Source organism: Perca fluviatilis, chromosome 14 (genome assembly GCF_010015445.1).
Source record: "Perca fluviatilis chromosome 14, GENO_Pfluv_1.0, whole genome shotgun sequence".
Lineage (NCBI taxonomy): Eukaryota > Metazoa > Chordata > Actinopteri > Perciformes > Percidae > Perca > Perca fluviatilis.
This window is the reverse complement of record NC_053125.1, coordinates 8,353,042-8,371,204: the sequence shown is the minus strand read 5'-3', so window position 1 is coordinate 8,371,204 and position 18,163 is coordinate 8,353,042. Positions and strand designations below refer to the sequence as shown.

The 18,163-nt window shown below is 41.1% G+C and overlaps 1 protein-coding gene across 1 annotated transcript; it reads right to left on the bottom strand.

Annotated features, from left to right (window-relative positions):
• Window positions 1–384: 384 nt before the first annotated feature.
• On the bottom strand, window positions 385–3,065 carry LOC120573544. Its single transcript, XM_039823334.1, has 4 exons — window positions 3,056–3,065; window positions 922–1,626; window positions 635–748; window positions 385–556 (listed from the first exon to the last, which is right to left on the bottom strand). The coding sequence occupies exons 1-4, from the start codon at window positions 3,063–3,065 to the stop codon at window positions 471–473; spliced, it is 915 nt and encodes a 304-aa protein (XP_039679268.1). The 3' UTR covers window positions 385–470.
• Window positions 3,066–18,163: the final 15,098 nt, after the last annotated feature.

Below are 18,163 nucleotides of genomic sequence, written 5' to 3'. Positions count from 1 at the left end.
AGGATGTTGCATTTATTGAACTTAAAAAAACAGTGTAACACTTATACAAGTCAACAGTGAAAACACCAAGACCTGTGCAATTTCCCTTAATAGGTTCCCGTTGAACTTTTTTTAATTCCCTTTAAAATAAATAAAACACACACACACACTATATTAATACATTTCCCATTGAACTTTTGAATTCCCCTTAAAAAAAACAATATAATGTTGTGATACAAAGTGTCACATTAACGCAACACAGCTTCATCAAATTTTAACAAACCATATTCATTTGCACACACAATGATTTAGAGATACATGTTATGTTTTAAGAAAAGCATGTTTAATGAGATTACTGCAAGGTGAGGCTTAAGCAATACAGTGTTAAAATGTATAAATCATATTTACAAAACCGCTACGTTACACTATTAAAGTGAGACAAATGTGGTCATCATGTATTACCCAGAGACAGAGATAAAACATGGCCAGCTCTACTGCTTCACACTAAAGTACACACATTCAGTCCAGGTGTCGTCTCTCTGCGTCTTTGATGCGTTCATCTTTGTTTTGGAGGAATCTGAAAAACAGAAAGTAAAACTCACTACCATGCCATGATCAGTGAGTACATGCTGTAGATACAAACAGTACTACTAACCTGCACACAGGCAGTGGTTTCTGTTGTTCATCATACACATTAAGAAAGCCAGTAAAACACTCAGGATGGTGGTGAATGTCAAGAAATACACCAAGACAGGAGAGTCCACCTCATCTGTAGAGAGACGGACATCAGGAGACACTACAGAGCAGCTTTTATATCACTCTGTGTTTAGATGAGGCAACCTCCGCTGCAACAAAAACTCCCCAAAGACAAACCCTTAAATCTGGAAGCTAATTTCTACTCTTTAATACTTATCAATTGATGTCTGCTAGAAAGTTCCTTACCCTCCAAGTCCAGCTTGGTCCCGTTTCCAAACAGAATGTGTCGACATGAGGCAACAGCACAGTAGTAGGTCCCAGCATGAGAAAGATTCAGACTCTTCATCGGCAGCTTGTAGACACAGGTGTGTGTTTGTGTGTTGGGTTTCCTCTCACACTGATCAGTCCTGCCTCCATGGGTGTAAATGAGTCCTGGCTGAGATTCTCCCGACTTCTTGAACCAGTAAACACTGTGTTCTCCATCACAGGTCCCAGTGTCTACTGTACAGTCCAGAGTCACAGAGCCTCCTGGCTGGATGCTCTCAGATGCTGACTGATGGACCGTAGCTGGGTCCTTCAAACCTGAACCTTCTACATTGACTAAAGTTCCCTCTGCAAATTCAATAGTTAATGTATAACTTGCACAGTAGTCGGTAGCTGAGTCTGAAACGTGCAAATCTGTGATCTTCAAGTGATATTGACCAGTTTCAGTATCCAATGTGAAGCGTGGATTGTTTTTGAATTCATCATGAAATATTCCATTTGTTTCATACTTGTAATAAGTAGAGATGAGCTTTGGTTTCTGTCCCAGAGTTTGCTTATACCAGTGAAACCTTGAAGCAACATCGCCTTCATAGAAACATCTCAAAGTGAAGTTATCCCCAGTTTTAGCTGATACTAAACCACTCTCTTGATGAAAAGATGAGGAGAATTTTGGATCAGTGGTCTGAGCTGTCGTGATAAACAAAGCAAATGCACCTTATTAACATGTGAAAAACATAACAAATATCAGAACTAATGTCATGAGTAGTGGCTTAACAAATTCAAACTTGCAGTCAAAAAAAATACAACTCACCAACTTTGCCGAAGAACAAACATGTCAGAAGAGAAATTTTGGAGATGTCATCGTGTTCAAATTGTCGTGCCGAATGAAAAGAATCTGCATTTTGTCTCCACTCTTCAGAGACGAGGATGCATTTGACCGGCCAACAAATTCATTATGAAGGAAACACGATCACGTGCTCTCTGTGATGTATACTGCCAAGTTTAGCTCTTGAAAAAAATCAATTTACCACAGACATATGTGAGGTGTGAGTACATGTCCTATAACGACATGTACTCACACTTTTACTCAATTTAAAGTCGTGGTTTTTGTCTCTTTTGGAAACGCCAGTTTACCATAGACTCCAGTTCGCTTATGCTTAACCTTTGTCAATGAAACAAGAGAGCAAATAACATGCAGGCATACTTATTTATTAAAATCCACTAAGAATACAGCATGGTAATCATTTGTAAGAGTTTTTTTTTTTTTTTTACATTTGCTGAAAACAGATGGCTCTGGTCCTCTGATAGAAGGCTCAGTGATGAAGCAAACTAAAACTGAACATTAACCTCCTCTAAAGTTATGACTAATACACTGCCTAATTTATTTAAAGGTGTGTTGATTCCACCTCAGTGTTTCTACCAGCTAATCTATGATATTAACCTTCCTGACCTCTGTAATGTTTTCTAATCCAGAGCAGATCTGCTGCCTGCTTTTCTCTCTCTGTCAGCAGTGTAGTGCACAGCAGCTGGCTAACCTACACTTAAGTTAAACTACACTGACAGCGATACTAGTTGTCATAACATATTTTGAGTAAAGAACACAGCATTTTAAGCTCAATTTAATACTTTTTTGTTTCATATTTTCCTCACCACACTTGAAAATAACCTTGTGTGGTTTGTTCACACATTCTCAAATTCAATGTGTCACAGTAGCTTAACACAGAGCATCACTGAACTTTAGCAAGCAGTATTCATTTACACACACAATGATTTAATTTAGCCCCTTTATTCTTTCTAAACTGGAAACACAGAAGTATATTGCAACCAAGGTTATAATCTTTAACAAAAATGAACGAAATAACGAAAACTAGGTGGGGAAAAAACATTGTCGTTAAATGAAATAAAAAATAAAAACGAGGCATTACAAAAAAAAACTAAAGTAAAACTGTAATGTCTGTTTGCAAAACTAACTAAAATAAAATCGTCTTTGTCGATGTCTTTCATAGAACAAATAACATTATATTTTTCCAACCATGACATGTATAGTTTCCAACTGGGAACCCAGAAATTCCGACATTCCGTGTCAAATTGAACACAACATGTCCGTGCCCCTTGCCTGGCATCATGGTGGTACCGAAAGTTGGAAGAAAGCGACATTCAAAACTAAGCATTTTCAAAAAATAAAAAACAAACTAAACTAGCAAACGTGCTTTATTCATTTCATATTTTCCTCCCCACACTTGAAAATAACCTTGTGAATTCTCAAATTCAATGTGTCACAGTAGCTTAACGCAGAGCATCACTGAACTTTAGCAAGCAGCATTCATTTGCACACACAGTGATTTAATTTAGCCCCTTTATTCTTTCTAAACTAATGGTGCCGGAAACACAGAAGTATATTGCAACCAAGGTTATAATCGTTAACAAAAACGAACAAAATAACAAAAACTAGGTGGGAAAAAACATTGTCGTTAACTGAAATAAAAATGAAAACGAGGCATTACAAAAAAACCATAACTAAAACTGCAATGTCTGTTTGCAAAATTAACAAATAAAATCGAGTAAATGTCCTTAGTTTTCGTCTTTGTCGATGTCTTTCATAGAGCAAATAACATTATATCTTTCCGACCATGACATGTATAGCTTCCGAATGGGAACCCAGAAATTCCGACATTCCGTGTCAAATTGAACACAACATGTCCATGCCCCTCGCCTAGCATCATGGCGGTACTGAAAGTTGGAAGAAAGTGGCATTCAAAACTAAGCATTTTCAAAAAATAAAAAACAAAGTAAACTAGCAAACCTGCTTTAAAAACTAATTCAAATTAAACTGAATTTGAAAACAAAAAGTCAAAACGAAATAAAAATAAAAACTAATGAAAAATGCAAAACTATAATAACCTTGGTGCCAAATTGACCACATTTAATCCCGCCATTCGGAAGATACTTCTTTAACAGACTTCCTTTCGGAATCACTAGCACGCCAGAAATTTTCCAGCGGTCAGCAACGACTCAACTACCTGGGCCACTGCATCGATGAGTATGGAATCCACCCAGATGAGACCAAAATCCAACCCATCACACAGCTGCAACCACCCAACAACGTGCACAAGCTCAGAAGAATCCTGGATATGATTCCCTACCTTGGCAGGGAATCTCCCACACCTGTCAGATGTCACCAAGCCAATGACTGACCTGCTTAAGACTGAGGTAATGTGGGTTTGGGGTCCAGCCCAAGAGGAGGCCTTTAAGAGGGTGAAACAGCTTGTTACAGAGACTCCTGCGTTAGCATTCTTTGATATTAAAAAGACACTGTAGTTAGTGCTGACGCAAGCAGCTGTGGTCTGGGAGGGGGGTCCTACTGCAGTCACATGATGGAGAATCAAGGCCAGTAGTTTACTGTTCCAGGACTATCACTGATGCTGAAAAGCACTATGCGCAGATTGAAAAAGAACGTCTTGCTGCAGTCTGGGCATGTGAAAAATTCACACGATACCTGTATGGTCTTGACCCGTTCATACTACAGAGTGATCACAAACCCCTCATTCCACTTATCAACAGTAAAGACCTAGATACAGTGCCAATGAGATGTCAAGAGACTGTTGCTGCGCATGATGCGTTATAACCCTACAGCTGAATATGTTCCAGGGAAACAGTTGGTCATTGCAGACACACTATCCAGACACCCCCAACCAGAGACAGCACAGGACGTTGCTGAGCTGACCAGTGAGCTCGAGGCGTACGAGGAGGCCATTACTGAGGCATGGCCCATCTCATCCAGCAAGCTCGACATGGTCAAACAGCAGACGCTCCAGGACGAAGAGCTGCAGCTGCTCAAACACTATGTGAGTGGTGGGTGGCCCAAGCACGCAGTCAATGTGCCACTAAAGGTAAAAGCCTTCTACACACACCGTGACCACCTCACTGTATCACAAGGGCTTGTGTTGTACAACAACAGGATGGTGATTCCCCAGACCATGAGAACTGAGGTACTTGAACACATACACTCTGGCCAACAAGGGACCGTAAAGTGCCGTGAGCGAGCTAAATGCAGTGTATGGTGGCCAGGAATAAGCAAAACCATTCATGAGATAGTCAGCACTTGCAGGGAATGTCAGGAGATCAAGCCAACTCAGAGGAGAGAACCTCTGATCTGTACACCATCCTGAGCCGCCCATGGGAGAAGGTAGCAGCAATTGGTGGGAATTGTTTATGTTAAAAAAAAGAGAGGTGTGAATCCTGTTGTTGACATGTTATGTCTCAATGAAAAGGAAGAAAGAAAACAGCATGAAAAAAGGTGTTAATTTGTGGAATGTATCACAATGAACAGAATGTGTTACTGAAATGGAAGAACATGTTATGAAGTTAACTAAGTTGAACGGTTTTAACTTTTACTGGAATTGTTAGAAATGTAATGCATGTCTTAACAGACTCAAAGAAAGGGAGATGTATTGTAATGGTACTAGTTTGTTTGGCGGATTGTTCCATCATGGGTGTGTTAGAGTCTGGGGAGGAGTTCTAGGGCCAGAGTATCAGAACGCGAGTGGCCGACAGGTTGATTAGTGAAGCTCATGTGTTCCTGATGTCTAACTGGACTGTTCTGCAATAAAGCCAAATAATAATAAATTTAATTTATACAGCGATTTTCATGAACTCAAAGTCGCTAATACAGTGGATAACAATGTGAATTATTCGGACAACATAATTCTACAGATCTAACATAAGAAACCCAGTTATTGTCGATGCAACCTATTTAGAGGTTCAAGGTAAGAGTGGTGTAAAGTTTGTCTGTTTTGATTCATGTGGCCTATTGATGGAATACTATCAGCATTTAATTTAGGTAATGGACCTATAGATTTATTTATTTAGGTTAAATGTACAGAGTCTAACTTAATGATTATTTTTTTTCTTGTGTGTTTTGATGGAATAACAAAGCTGATGAGTGGGATCCTGGGTGCTCTGACTGCTTTCCTCGCTCTGATCATCATTTGTCTGGTTGTTAAAATCAAAAAGCTTCAGAAAGGTACTTCTAATTTCATTAACTGATAATCTCTGAGCTAGCTACTGAACAACCACGTCAGCTAACGCTTTTTGACACTATTAACACTGTTATGGAACTAAACCTGACACTTTATAAGTCACAGTAATAATGACCAATTTCACACAATGTTCTAACATTCAGTGATTTTAGTTGCTTACGTTTCAACTTGGGTTCTAATCTGCACCGTGAAATGACCAACTTCTTCTCTGGGGACTACCAACGTTAAACTTCACAACCGTCTCCTGCTCTCCCTCTGACAGATCAGATAGAGACTCAGCCAAAGGCGGGAGTCTGGTACAACCTCCTCTGATTGGCCAAAACTATGTTTCTGTTAACCCTTTCCTTGACTGGGTTACAGGTGCATAGCATCGGTGAGTTACAGAATAATAAGGTTTTTGATCAACAGGATGGACAACTAAAGCCCTACTGGAGCTCAGTTCAGTTACTGATGTTGGAGAGCTTCAGTCACACACACCATTCTGGTTCAGACTGGTAAACGTATCCAATGTCAGCTGTGTGTCTGTTATGTACAACGTTGACACAGCTGAATACTGTGAGGGATTTCAAAATGGAAGATTCAACATGAGTACTAACATCTCCACTCTCTTTCTCCAAATCAAACATGTGGATGTATCTGACTCTGGACCGTATTTCTGTGGATTTTACAATTCAATTTTATTTATAGTATCAAATCATAACAGAGTTATCTCGAGACACTTTACAGAAAGAGTAGAAGAAAAGAAGAAACCTCGGCAGACCCAGACTCTTGGTAGGCGGTGTCTGACGGGGCCGGTTGGGGGTGTGAAGGCGATAATAGTCGCATTGAAGATAGTGGAACAGTGACTTTGAAGGTAGTCGTTGTAGTTCATGTCACAGCAGGACGTTGTGGGATGAAACGTGGCGCTGCAGAGCATGGGTGGATGCAGCAGACGCAGCAGGACGCGGCCGGGCGTTGAAGGGAATCGCAGAGCATAGCTCTGCGAAGAAGAAACATAAGGACTCCGGGGAGTAAACTCCCCAGAGCTAGGTTAGTAACAAGCAGTTCTGGGACAGGATGCATACAAAAGGAAACAAATGAAAACATTGATGAGAGGCTGTACTGGCCTGCCTCCCTCTACTCTCACTATATTATTGATTATATGATCAATAAATCTGATGACTATGAAGAGAAGCAGGTGGGCCGGGTTAGGCGGACGCTGCAACTCCTCACTCCCTAACAATAAGCTTTATCAAATAGGAGAGTTTTCAGTTTACTCTTAAATGAGGCGATGGTGTCTGCCCCCCGAACCCAGACTGGGAGCTGGTTCCACAGTAAAGGAGCCTGGTAGCTTAAGGCTCTGGCTCCCATTCTGCTTTTGGAGACTCTAGGAACCACAAGTAACTCTGCATTCTGGGAGCATAGTGCTCTAGTGGGACAATAAGGTACTAAGAGCTGTTCTAGATAGGATGGTGCTTGACCATTTAGGGCTTTGTAGGTCAGGAGAAGGACTTTAAAGTCAATCCTGAATTTTACAGGAAGCCAATGCAGAGAAGCTAAAACAGGAGAAATATGATCTCTTCTCTTAGTTCTCGTCAGAACACGTGCTGCAGCATTCTGGATCAGCTGGAAAGTCTTAAGGGACTTATTTGAGCAACCTGACAGTAGGGAATTACAATAGTCAATAGCGTTAAAGGATATATCCTGATCAAAAATAACTCCTAGACTTCTGACAGTAGTGCTGGAGGCCAGGACAACACCATCCAGAGTAGCTATATCTTTAGATAATGAAGTTCTGAGGTGTTTAGGGCCCAGCACAATAACTTCAGTTTTGTTACAGTTTAACATCAGAAAATTATAGGTCATCCAGGATTTTATATCTTTAATACATAATACATAATACATATAATACATAATTACACCAGTGGGAAACTACTTTTAAGTATAACACATTTAAATATTGAAGGTAAGTTAAATCATAAGTCTTTTGGTAGCCATTCCTCGGTTCTTCTGCTTACATTGCAAAATGGTTAATAAGTAAATGGTGAATAATTCCGAATAAGAGACTCATTTATCTTCATTTATTTAGGCAGCGATTAGTCCCACGATGACGTGGAAAACAAGTGCAAAAGTAAGATTGTCCTTTTGTTGTTGTTTTTGTTGTTGTAGTACCGATAGTCAAATGTGTAAAGGTAAAGCTAAATTCAGTTTTCTCTCAGCCAGAGTGGATTTAGTCAAATATGTGCGTGTTGATGGAGGACAGGACAGTCCAGAGTATGTGATATGAGGGTTAGGTGGATGTTTGCAGCGGTGGAGGTGTGAGAGAGGCTTGTGTGACAGGAAGAGGCAGTGCAGTGTGGTCTGAGGGTGAAGCCTGGTAGCTTAAAGGTTTCTAAAAATAGAAATATGACAATAAACGGTACACTCTTGCCTCCAGAGCTGTGTAGAAGTTTTATATAAAACAATACTGTATTTTATAAAGATTGGTATAGTTTTTATATGTCTGACACCCACATGCCCATTGTTGCAGTTTGAACTGTGGTCACAAACCGTATCAGGGAGATATCTGTCTCTGTATCTTTACACTTGGGACAGACTTGAACGCTGCTGCTTTATCTTCACATGAGCATCTATCAAACTTGTGAAAAGAGGCCTGAAGCAGTGGGACACTCTCACATCCTCATATGAAAACATTCACGTGTTTAAGACATGACACACAAGACTACAACTCAGTATTTTCATAGTGTGGTATTAGTACCTTTACTGAAGTGAAAGATCTGCATACTTCTTCCCTTCACCTGCTCGTTGTCATTTAGAAAAAGAATCCCATTACTGCAGTAACTCGACCAAAGAGAGAATGTAGTTACATTGTTCTGACATTAACTGTGGGGGAGAGACCCAGCATCATTTAAATATGGAGATGAAGGCGTACATTTTCAGACGGCCTCTCCTGGAAGGCAGATTAGTGTTGCACTTGGTTGTTCACACAACAAGTGGCAGAAATAGTTGCTGGGGTTAGAGAGAGAAGTTCAAACCAGGCTAACTTTCTCACCTCCACACAGCTGACCAGTCACTGCATGAAGTGGGTGTGAATGGAAACACACATCTTCACACTCACACACTATAAATAATGTTATGGGGTAAAACGGCTTTACCATATACTTTTATTTTATGAAAAATTATTTCTTAATTCCGCTGTCATGAATACCAACAGCTTGTGCAGAACAAACATGAGCAGCGTCTGTGTGATTAACCCTTTAAGTCTGCAAATGGATAACGTATAGAAAAAAGGTAGTTCCTCACTTGAAGAACGAGGAAATGTTAAGCTTCAGATGCAGACCCATTATTAAAGTGGCTGTGATAAAACATGCATCATATTTAATAATATCGTAATGGGAAACTTATGTTCAACAAGCAGCCAGAGCACACATTGTAGCAGATGACAACACTGTAGGTACATCCCATGTCCCTTATTTGATAGCTCCTCGGTCCTCGGCTGAACCAGAAGTTGTTCAGTCCCTCCTCGGTGAAGGCCGTCTCATGGCTCTTATTTCTGCCCCGAGGACGGAGGAGGGATCATCGAGGAGGGATCATCGAGGAGGGATCATCGAGGAGGGATCATCGAGGAGCTATAACTGAGGAAACACCAGAGCAGCCTTCCAGGAAGACGTGCAGCTGAAGGAGTTGCTGACTCCGCCCAGCTGACAAATTCATGTGACGCTTCAGAGGAAAGGACGTCTCGACTCTCTAAAGCATATTTGCTCGTTGCCTCTCTCCTCACGTGATATGCTTGAATCTCTCCTGTGCCTCCTCGGTGGGAGGGACTAAGACGTGAGGAAAGGAGGCAAGTGGAGGAGTCGGTAGTCTCGCATTGATAGACCTTCCGCAACAGCGCTACGGAGGAGGGCCTGGCTAGTACACACAGCATTCCGGGATGAGAGAAAAACGTGCTCTGGTTTATTGGCATTTCTTTAAACCAATCACAATTGTCTTGGGTGGCGCTAAGCACCGGGAAAGCCACGGTGCCTCTGTAAAATAGCCTCGGGAAGGAACTTGTTTTGGTGGAACATGTGTACGTTCAAAGGTTGTTTTAGTTGTGCAACAGAAAACTCAGATTGGACAGATAGTCTAGCTAGCTGTCTGGATTTACCCTGCAGAGATCTGAGGAGCAGTTAACCATAGTCCTCAGAAATCCACCAGAGTTTAGAACGCCAACAAAAACAAAATGGAAGGTACCAGACATCCGGCTGAAAAGAGTGAAATCCGGTGGAATTTCCAACCGCAACGGAGCAATCCCGGAAGTGGAACGTCGTATAGACTAAGGAGTTGGGGAATGTGATTTAAGGGACATGAGATGCAGCTCTAGTCCAGCACACCGGGCAGCATGGGCAGGGATTGTGGGTCGGGGCCCGCCCACTGAATCACCTGTGCCTGCTCTGGAAGGACCTCCGTCCTCGAAGTCGGACTAGCTAAATAAAATTGATACACACACACAAACACACACACATACACATTGTGGGTCGTAGGTGGTAGTGACAAACTCGACTACTCACATGTTTCAAGTACAGTGTAGGTCTGGTTAGCTCACCTCTGCTGCTCGTTTAACCACCGGATTCACCAACAATAGCTGCCACTTTCCCTGAGGCAGCATTTCTTTTTTGGGGGGGGGGTTATTTGGTCTTTAATTGATAGGACAGATGATGACAGTAAAGGGGGTAGAGAGAGGAGGATGACATGCAGCAGATGATCTGCTTACCTATCAGTCTCTTCTTTCCTCCTTCGCTGCCTCTATTTCTGCAGCAAAAACCTCTTTTTATCAAATCAAAATTGAATCCTCTTTCTCAAACCCCAAAAAACTTCTTTCCATCTTCTCTAACCTGCTAGATTCCCCCAGTCCACCTCCTCCCTCCTTCCAACCCACTTTGTCAAGTACTTTGTAAAAAAGATAGATGACATACGCTCTTCATTCTCCACCACACCTCCTGAAATCACCTTACCATTCATCACATCCAGTACTCTTTCCTCTTTCACCCCTCTATCTCCAAATCAAATTCTTAATCTGATTACCTCTGCCTGCCCAACCACCTGGCCCCTGGATCCCTTCTCACCTCCTCCAGTCCATTGTTTCTGACCTCCTTCCTTTCCTCACCCATCTCATTAACATCTCCTTGTCAAATGGCTGTTTCTCCGATGCCCTCAAAGAGGCAAGAGTGATCCCACTATTCAAAAAACCAACACTTGACTCCTCGGATGTAAATAACTATAGACCCGTCTCCCTTCTTCCATTTCTATCTAAGACTCTTGAGCGTGCCATTCATAATCAACTCTCTACCTATCTCCACCAGAAAAACCTTCTTGATCCCCACCAGTCTGGCTTCAAGGCTAGCCACAACAGAAACTGCCCTCCTTGCTGTCACTGAGCAGGTTCACATCGCTAGAACAACCTCTCTCTCTTCCATCATCATCTTTCTGGACCTTTCTGCTGCCTTTGACACAGTGAACCACCAGATCCTCATGTTGACACTCCAGAATCTGGGTGTCTCAGGCTCTGCGCTCTCATTGCTCACATCTTACCTGGCAGACCGAACCTACCGGGTAACTTGGAGAGGATCTAGCTCAGATCCTTGCACACTAAAAACTGGGGTTCCCTAGTGAACAGTCCTGGGTCCCCTCCTCTTTTCTCTGTACACCAATTCTCATTCATTCAGTCGCACGGCTTTTCTTATCACAGCTACGCAGATGACACCCAACTATTTCTTTCCTTTCCTGAGTCTGAAACTCAAGTAGCGGCACGTATCTCGGCCTGTCTGACTGTCATCTCTTCTTGGATGTCCGCACACCATCTGAAACTCTACCTTGACAAGACTGAGCTCCTTTTCCTTCCAGGGAAATGCTCTCCTACCCAGGACCTGACTATTACAATTGACAAATCTGTGGTAGTCCCCACGCAGACTGCTAAAAACCTGAGTGTGACACTTGACGACAAACTCTCCTTCACTGCTAACATTGCTGCAACCCCCGATCGTGTAGATACATGCTCTGTAACATCAGAAGGATACGTCCCCTTCTAACGCAGATAGGTTCTGGTTCAGGCTCTAGTCATCTCACGCCTAGACTAGGGATGCACCGATCCGACTTTTTCAGTCCCGATACCGATGCCAGGGCTTTGTGTATCTGTCGATACCCGATACCGATCCGATACCGTTGCTGAATTAATAATAAACTGTATACCTTCCACCTTATACCTTCCTTCCACCATATGGAAGAGAGTGAAGGCACCAGACCTTCCTAACTAAACATTACTTTCCTAACTAAGACAAAATAACATAGATGTAATGTATTGAATTCTTATTTATTTATTTAAAAAAACAACTGTGCATTCAAATCGAAAATAATGTAATCAAACTTCTTAAAATAAATTTAAATAAATAATAATGGGCCACCTTTTATATAGGTTTATAATGGCTTATTCTACTGTCAGGAGTACATAGAATATCTCAAAAACATGTTAATGTCATCATGTTTACTAAAAGCTTTTATTACTAAAGGGTTTGGCTCCACGACATTATACAATAACTTTATATGAAGGGGAATCCATGAAACAGTTACAGAAGCTAAACTGTTTTTATTGTGCAAACTGCAAAGTAGTAAAATAAACTCAAATCAAATGAATACACATACAAACAACTTTAACATTGTTTCCCTTTCAAAACAAAATAGTTGTAAGCTAGTTGTATAAACACTACCTTGGCCGATAGCACGGCCGAGTAACGTTAGAGCGACGGGCAACAACAGTGGCTAAATTATGTCCGATTTGTTAGAAACAAAAAACTTGGGAACAACAGACTGCTCCTCTCTTGAGCACACGTTGTTCTGGTGTATCTCCGGTCTTTCTTCATCCTCTAGCTAACTTTCTTCTCGGTTCTTGAATGTGCAGTAGCGACCGGAGCCTCTCCCAGCTTAACAGACTGTTATGCTACCTGGCTAGCTAGGCTAGCAGCTGTAATGTAACATTTGTAAATGTAAAATTAGAAGTTAGTTAGAAACTGTTTGTCTCAAATTGTTATATGCTATGTTGTTTTATCCTTTTAAAGAGAGTTAGTTGTGGGTTATTAATTGTTGTGTTAGAAAGTTACTACCATGAGTGAAAAGGCTACGCAGTTAACAGGGGCCCCGGTGCTGCGATGGAGTGAAAAAAATAAAAATAAAACTGTTCCAGCTATTTTGTCAATATCGGGGCCGATACCCGATCCAAATATCGGATCGGTGCACCCCTAGTCTAAACTACTGCAACTCCCTGCTGATTGGCCTGCCTGCATGTGCCATCCGACCACTGCAGCTCATTCAGAACGCAGCAGCTCGACTTGTCTTCAACCTCCCCAAGTTCTCTCACACTACACCGCTCCTCCGCTCTCTTCACTGGGTACCAATTGCTGCCCGCATCCACTTAAAGACACTAGTACTTGCATACAGGGCCACAAACCGATCAGCCCCACCTTACATCAAGGACATGGTCAAACCATATGCCCAAACCCGCCCACTTCGCTCTGCATCAGCCAAACTGCTTGCTGCCCCCTCACAGCGAGGGAGAACTAATCACTCAACAAAATCCTGACTGTTCAATGTCCTGGCTCCCAAATGGTGGACCGAGCTCCCCATCGACATCAGAATGGCCGAAAGCCTACACATCTTCCGCCGAAGGCTAAAAACACATCTCTTCCGACTACACCTCGGATAAAAAATTTAAAAAAAAGAAAATTCTTGAAACTGCACTTTATGTCTCTTTGTAGCTTTGCTTATTTAAAGCTAATGTACTTGCAGTTACTACTTGTTGTCTGGAGTTTGAACCTTCACAGTTGAAAGCACTTAATTGTAAGTCGCTTTGGATAAAAGCGTCCGCTAAATGACATGTAATGTAGTTAAAGGGACGCTGGTCGGACTTGAAGCTGGGCCGCTGCAGTAAGGACGGAGTCTTAGTCGATGGGCCGCACGTTCTACCATTTCTGGGGCGTGTCTTTCCCATTGCACCTCCAGCTTTGTTTGTATCGAGGTATCCCAGCATGCTTTGTGCACAGACAATGAATGAGTACGATTTCTGTCACCATGTCGGGTCTCATACAGTGGACATGCTCCATTTGAGACTTTTCAGACCCTTTTTAGTGACTTCTTGCTCAGAGTAAACTCAGTCAGTGGTTCTTCTGGCAGCAGCACAGCATCTCTCCCTCCCTCTCCATACAAAACATCCAAATAGAGCTTGTTGATCAGCTCCATTCAGGCTGGGAATCTAACATCAGCCCAGGCCTATCTCCACATTCATATTGACAAAATACCACATATACTGTTTTGTTGACCAAAATGAAAGAGAAAATCAGTTTAGCTTATGCCAGTAACATGTGTTTTAATTTCATTACTACATACAAAAAGGACTTCAAACAGCAGCCACAAGAGTAAAAACCAGCCAAGTCTCTTCAGTCTAAAGAGTCAGTTGCACTTCCATAATTAAAGCTACAAATATTCATATATATATAATAGCAAATTTTTTCTATTTCATATCGGGGCTTCTGTAAAATGTATCAAGTTGCCTTAATTTATTCAGAGTGAATAAACTCGTGAAACAGAGAAGTATCGTCATGTAATCCATTAATTTTAACAATGTAACTGTATTCTAAATACCAACTATTTAAATTGTAACTGTAACGGAATACAGTTACTCATAATTTGTATTCTGAATGCGTAACGCCGTTACATGTATTCCGTTACTCCCCAACACTGGTTACAGGTGCATAGCATCGGCGACAGACATCCAGGATATTAAACCTGTTTCAAGCCCTCTGAACCTGTAATTGTTTTTCCTCTGTCACTAACAGATAAGTTCGTAACCTCTTATTTGAAGAACCCAAATTGATAAAAAATAAAAATATTATTATAATTTTTAGGGGGCTGAGATTAAATTTAGGGGGGCTTGAGCCCCTCTAAAAAGTGTCTAAAATCACCCATGATGCCAAGTCATTATTTCGTTCGAGATAAGTGAGTGTGAATATTCTCTTTGACAGAACCGGGCCTCTGAAGAGCTGAACTACGCAGCTGTGGCTTTCCGTCCAAAAACAAGAAAAACAAGAGAAGTGGAGCCCAATGTTGTGTATGCTTCTACTAGATAGACTCAGGAAGCAATGAGAAAAGCTGTTTAGAGTAAAACTGATGCTTTATCATATTAATCATTAGACATTGTTATTGCTGACTTAATAGCTGTGTGTCTATACTAGTTTTGGGGAATAACAAAACAGAGATACATCAGCAGTCCAGTTTGACAGTTTACTTTTTAACTATTTTTCTCTCTTACATGCTATATGTAACAAAGGACAGAAAGACCATTCATTACATGCTTTTCTTGTACACACACAATGGAAGACACACCAACAAAATCAGGCTAAAGACTCAAAGCAAAACTATCCAATGTAAGTTTTTCTCTGCCTGCAAACTGCATAGGTCTACTGTACCTGTCCTAACACTCTTAATTAAATTGTCAAAGTGCTTTTCACTCATGTCTCCCATCTCTCTCTCTCTCTCTCTCTCTCTCTCTCTCTCTCTCTCTCTCTCTCTCTCTCTCTCTCTCTCTCTCTCTCTCTCTCTGTATTTTAAAACGATTGGTATTGTTCTTTTTATTTCAATAAATATGTCTTGACACCCACATGCCCATTGTTGCAGTTTGAACTGTGGTCACAAACGGGGAGTTATGTCTCTGTTTCTTTACACTTGGGACAGACTTGAACGCTGCTGCTTTATCTTCACATGAGCATCTATCAAACTTGTGAAAAGAGGCCTGAAGCTGTGTGACACTCTCACATCTTCATATGAAAGATTTCACGTGTTTAAGACATGACTACTCAGTCCTCTCAATGCAGCTGCCTGCATGTTACTTAAAAAATGTCAATTACTCGTTATAAAATAATCCCATGATTGTAGTAACTAGAAAGAGTCTACCTGTCCTAACACTCTTAATTAACAATTGGAACAAACACCTGATTGGAACAAAGGGCAATCAATCAATAAAACAACTAATCAGAGCTAGAGAACAGCCCTGCCTTCTCATTCAGTGGTCTTTTTTCACTGTTTTTGGCTAACACTTTATTTTAAGGGGTGTGCATAAAACTGACATGAAACCGTCATAACTGATATGACATTGCTCATGAACATTAAGGAGTCATTTTTGAATGTTCATGACTGTTATTTAATGTCATTCGGTAAATTATGACTCTTTTAATGCTGCATTAGCATTGTGAGATGTTTGTGTTATGACAACTGACATTAACAAAGACAAAATTCTCTGTCATGACAACTTGACAATATAACCTGTCAATGTCTTTGTTATGACAACGTGACATTAAGTAAAACAATATAACCTGTCAATGTCTTTGTTATGACAACTTGACATCAAATAAGACAACCTATGTCAAAAATAGTTCATGGCAGGCCTATTGATCATGCTATTGATCCAACACTAAGACACTTTTTAGCTTTATGTGTTAACATTACATTAAATCATTGAGTGGTTGTCAAATTAAACAAGTATGTAGCTGTTGTAGGCAAGGCATGAGCATACATACAAACATCAATATAGTAATCATTGAAACTTTTATTCCTCCACCATCAGGTTATTAAATTCAGAAAGTAGCTACTTTAAACAGGATCCTTATCAACAGCTCTCATGATAAAGTATGCAACAATGGCTATTATTTTATTATTTCTATGGTACTGTTATTCCATTGTACACTGATCTCTGTCTGTTTTACTGATTTGTGCTGGACATGACATTTTGGATGTTGACATGCCACTGATTCAACCACTCTACTGTGCAGTAACAGTAATTAGTGTAATTAAATGGTCTTATTTGGACCTGCATCTCATCTAATAGAGAGAGGAATTAGTTATGGTATCACTTTATCCCGGAGCATTTAAGTCCTAGCCTACAGAAGAACTCATCAGGAGCACAGTCTGTCAATATAACAGCTGCTGCAATTTGACTTTGCCACCCACAGCCAGTGAATGTTATTCTCTGTATGTGAGAGTTTCTGAGCTCCTCAGCCTTTTACTTATAAATACACAGTGGCGAGTGACAGGGGCGGACTGGGTTAGGGCACCAATTTAGTTTTTACCAATTTATGGTAAAAACGTCAATATTTATGGCAAGGAAATCACAAAATTCTGTTGGCAGGTAACAATTCAAAATACAAAATGTAATAGAATATTATTATATTCAGTAGTCCAGTAAGGGGGCTTCCACATCTGGGACATGGGCCGGATATGACAACACACAGCATGAATAGGGCTTTATGGTAACTTTTTTTCTGATGTAGGATTGACTTATATAGGCTACTGCTTTTACTGCTAAATTTTACAATAACACAATCCTGTTATGGATACAAAACATTGTGAAGTGTAATGTTTTCTACATTCTATTGATCAGAAATTATCAGTGATGTTGAATATAGCCTACAGTGTAATGGACCACCACAGTTCAGGGATACATGTGAACCGCGGAATAAATGCTGTTTAACCTACATAGTGTAAAACTAAACACTACGTTTGTGTACTACTACGGTCGCTTGTTCGATCCTTGGCCCTGCAGTCCCATGTGGAAGTGCCCTTGGGCAAGACATTGAACCCCGAGTTGCCCCTGATGCTGCGCCATCGGTGTCTGAATGTGTGGGAGTGTTTATCTGATGAGCAGGTGGCACCTTGTACGGCAGCCTCGGCCACAGTGTGTGAATGTGTGTGAATGGTGAATGGTTCCTGTACGATGTAAAAGTGCTTTGAGTAGTCATTAAGACTAGAAAAGCGCTATATAAAAACAGTCCATTTACGTGAATGGGGCACAGCAGAAAGACGGAGCAGAGCGACGCTGCTTGTTCAGGGTTTTCATGTGTACTCCTATAGGCCTACACTTCGCATCAAGCGTTAAAGGTCCCAGGACATGGTGCTCTTTGGATGCTTTTATATTAACTTTAGTGGTCCCCTAATACAGTATCTGAAGTCTCTTTCCCGAATTTCAGCCTTGGTGCAGAATTGCAGCCACTAGAGACAGTCCCACAATGAGCTTTCCTTAGGATGTGCCATTTCTGTGTCTGTAGCTATTGAAGTCAGAGGGTTGGGGTGTGGCCTTGACCAACTGCCACTTTTCTCGTTTGAAAGCCATGATGTCTCTCTCT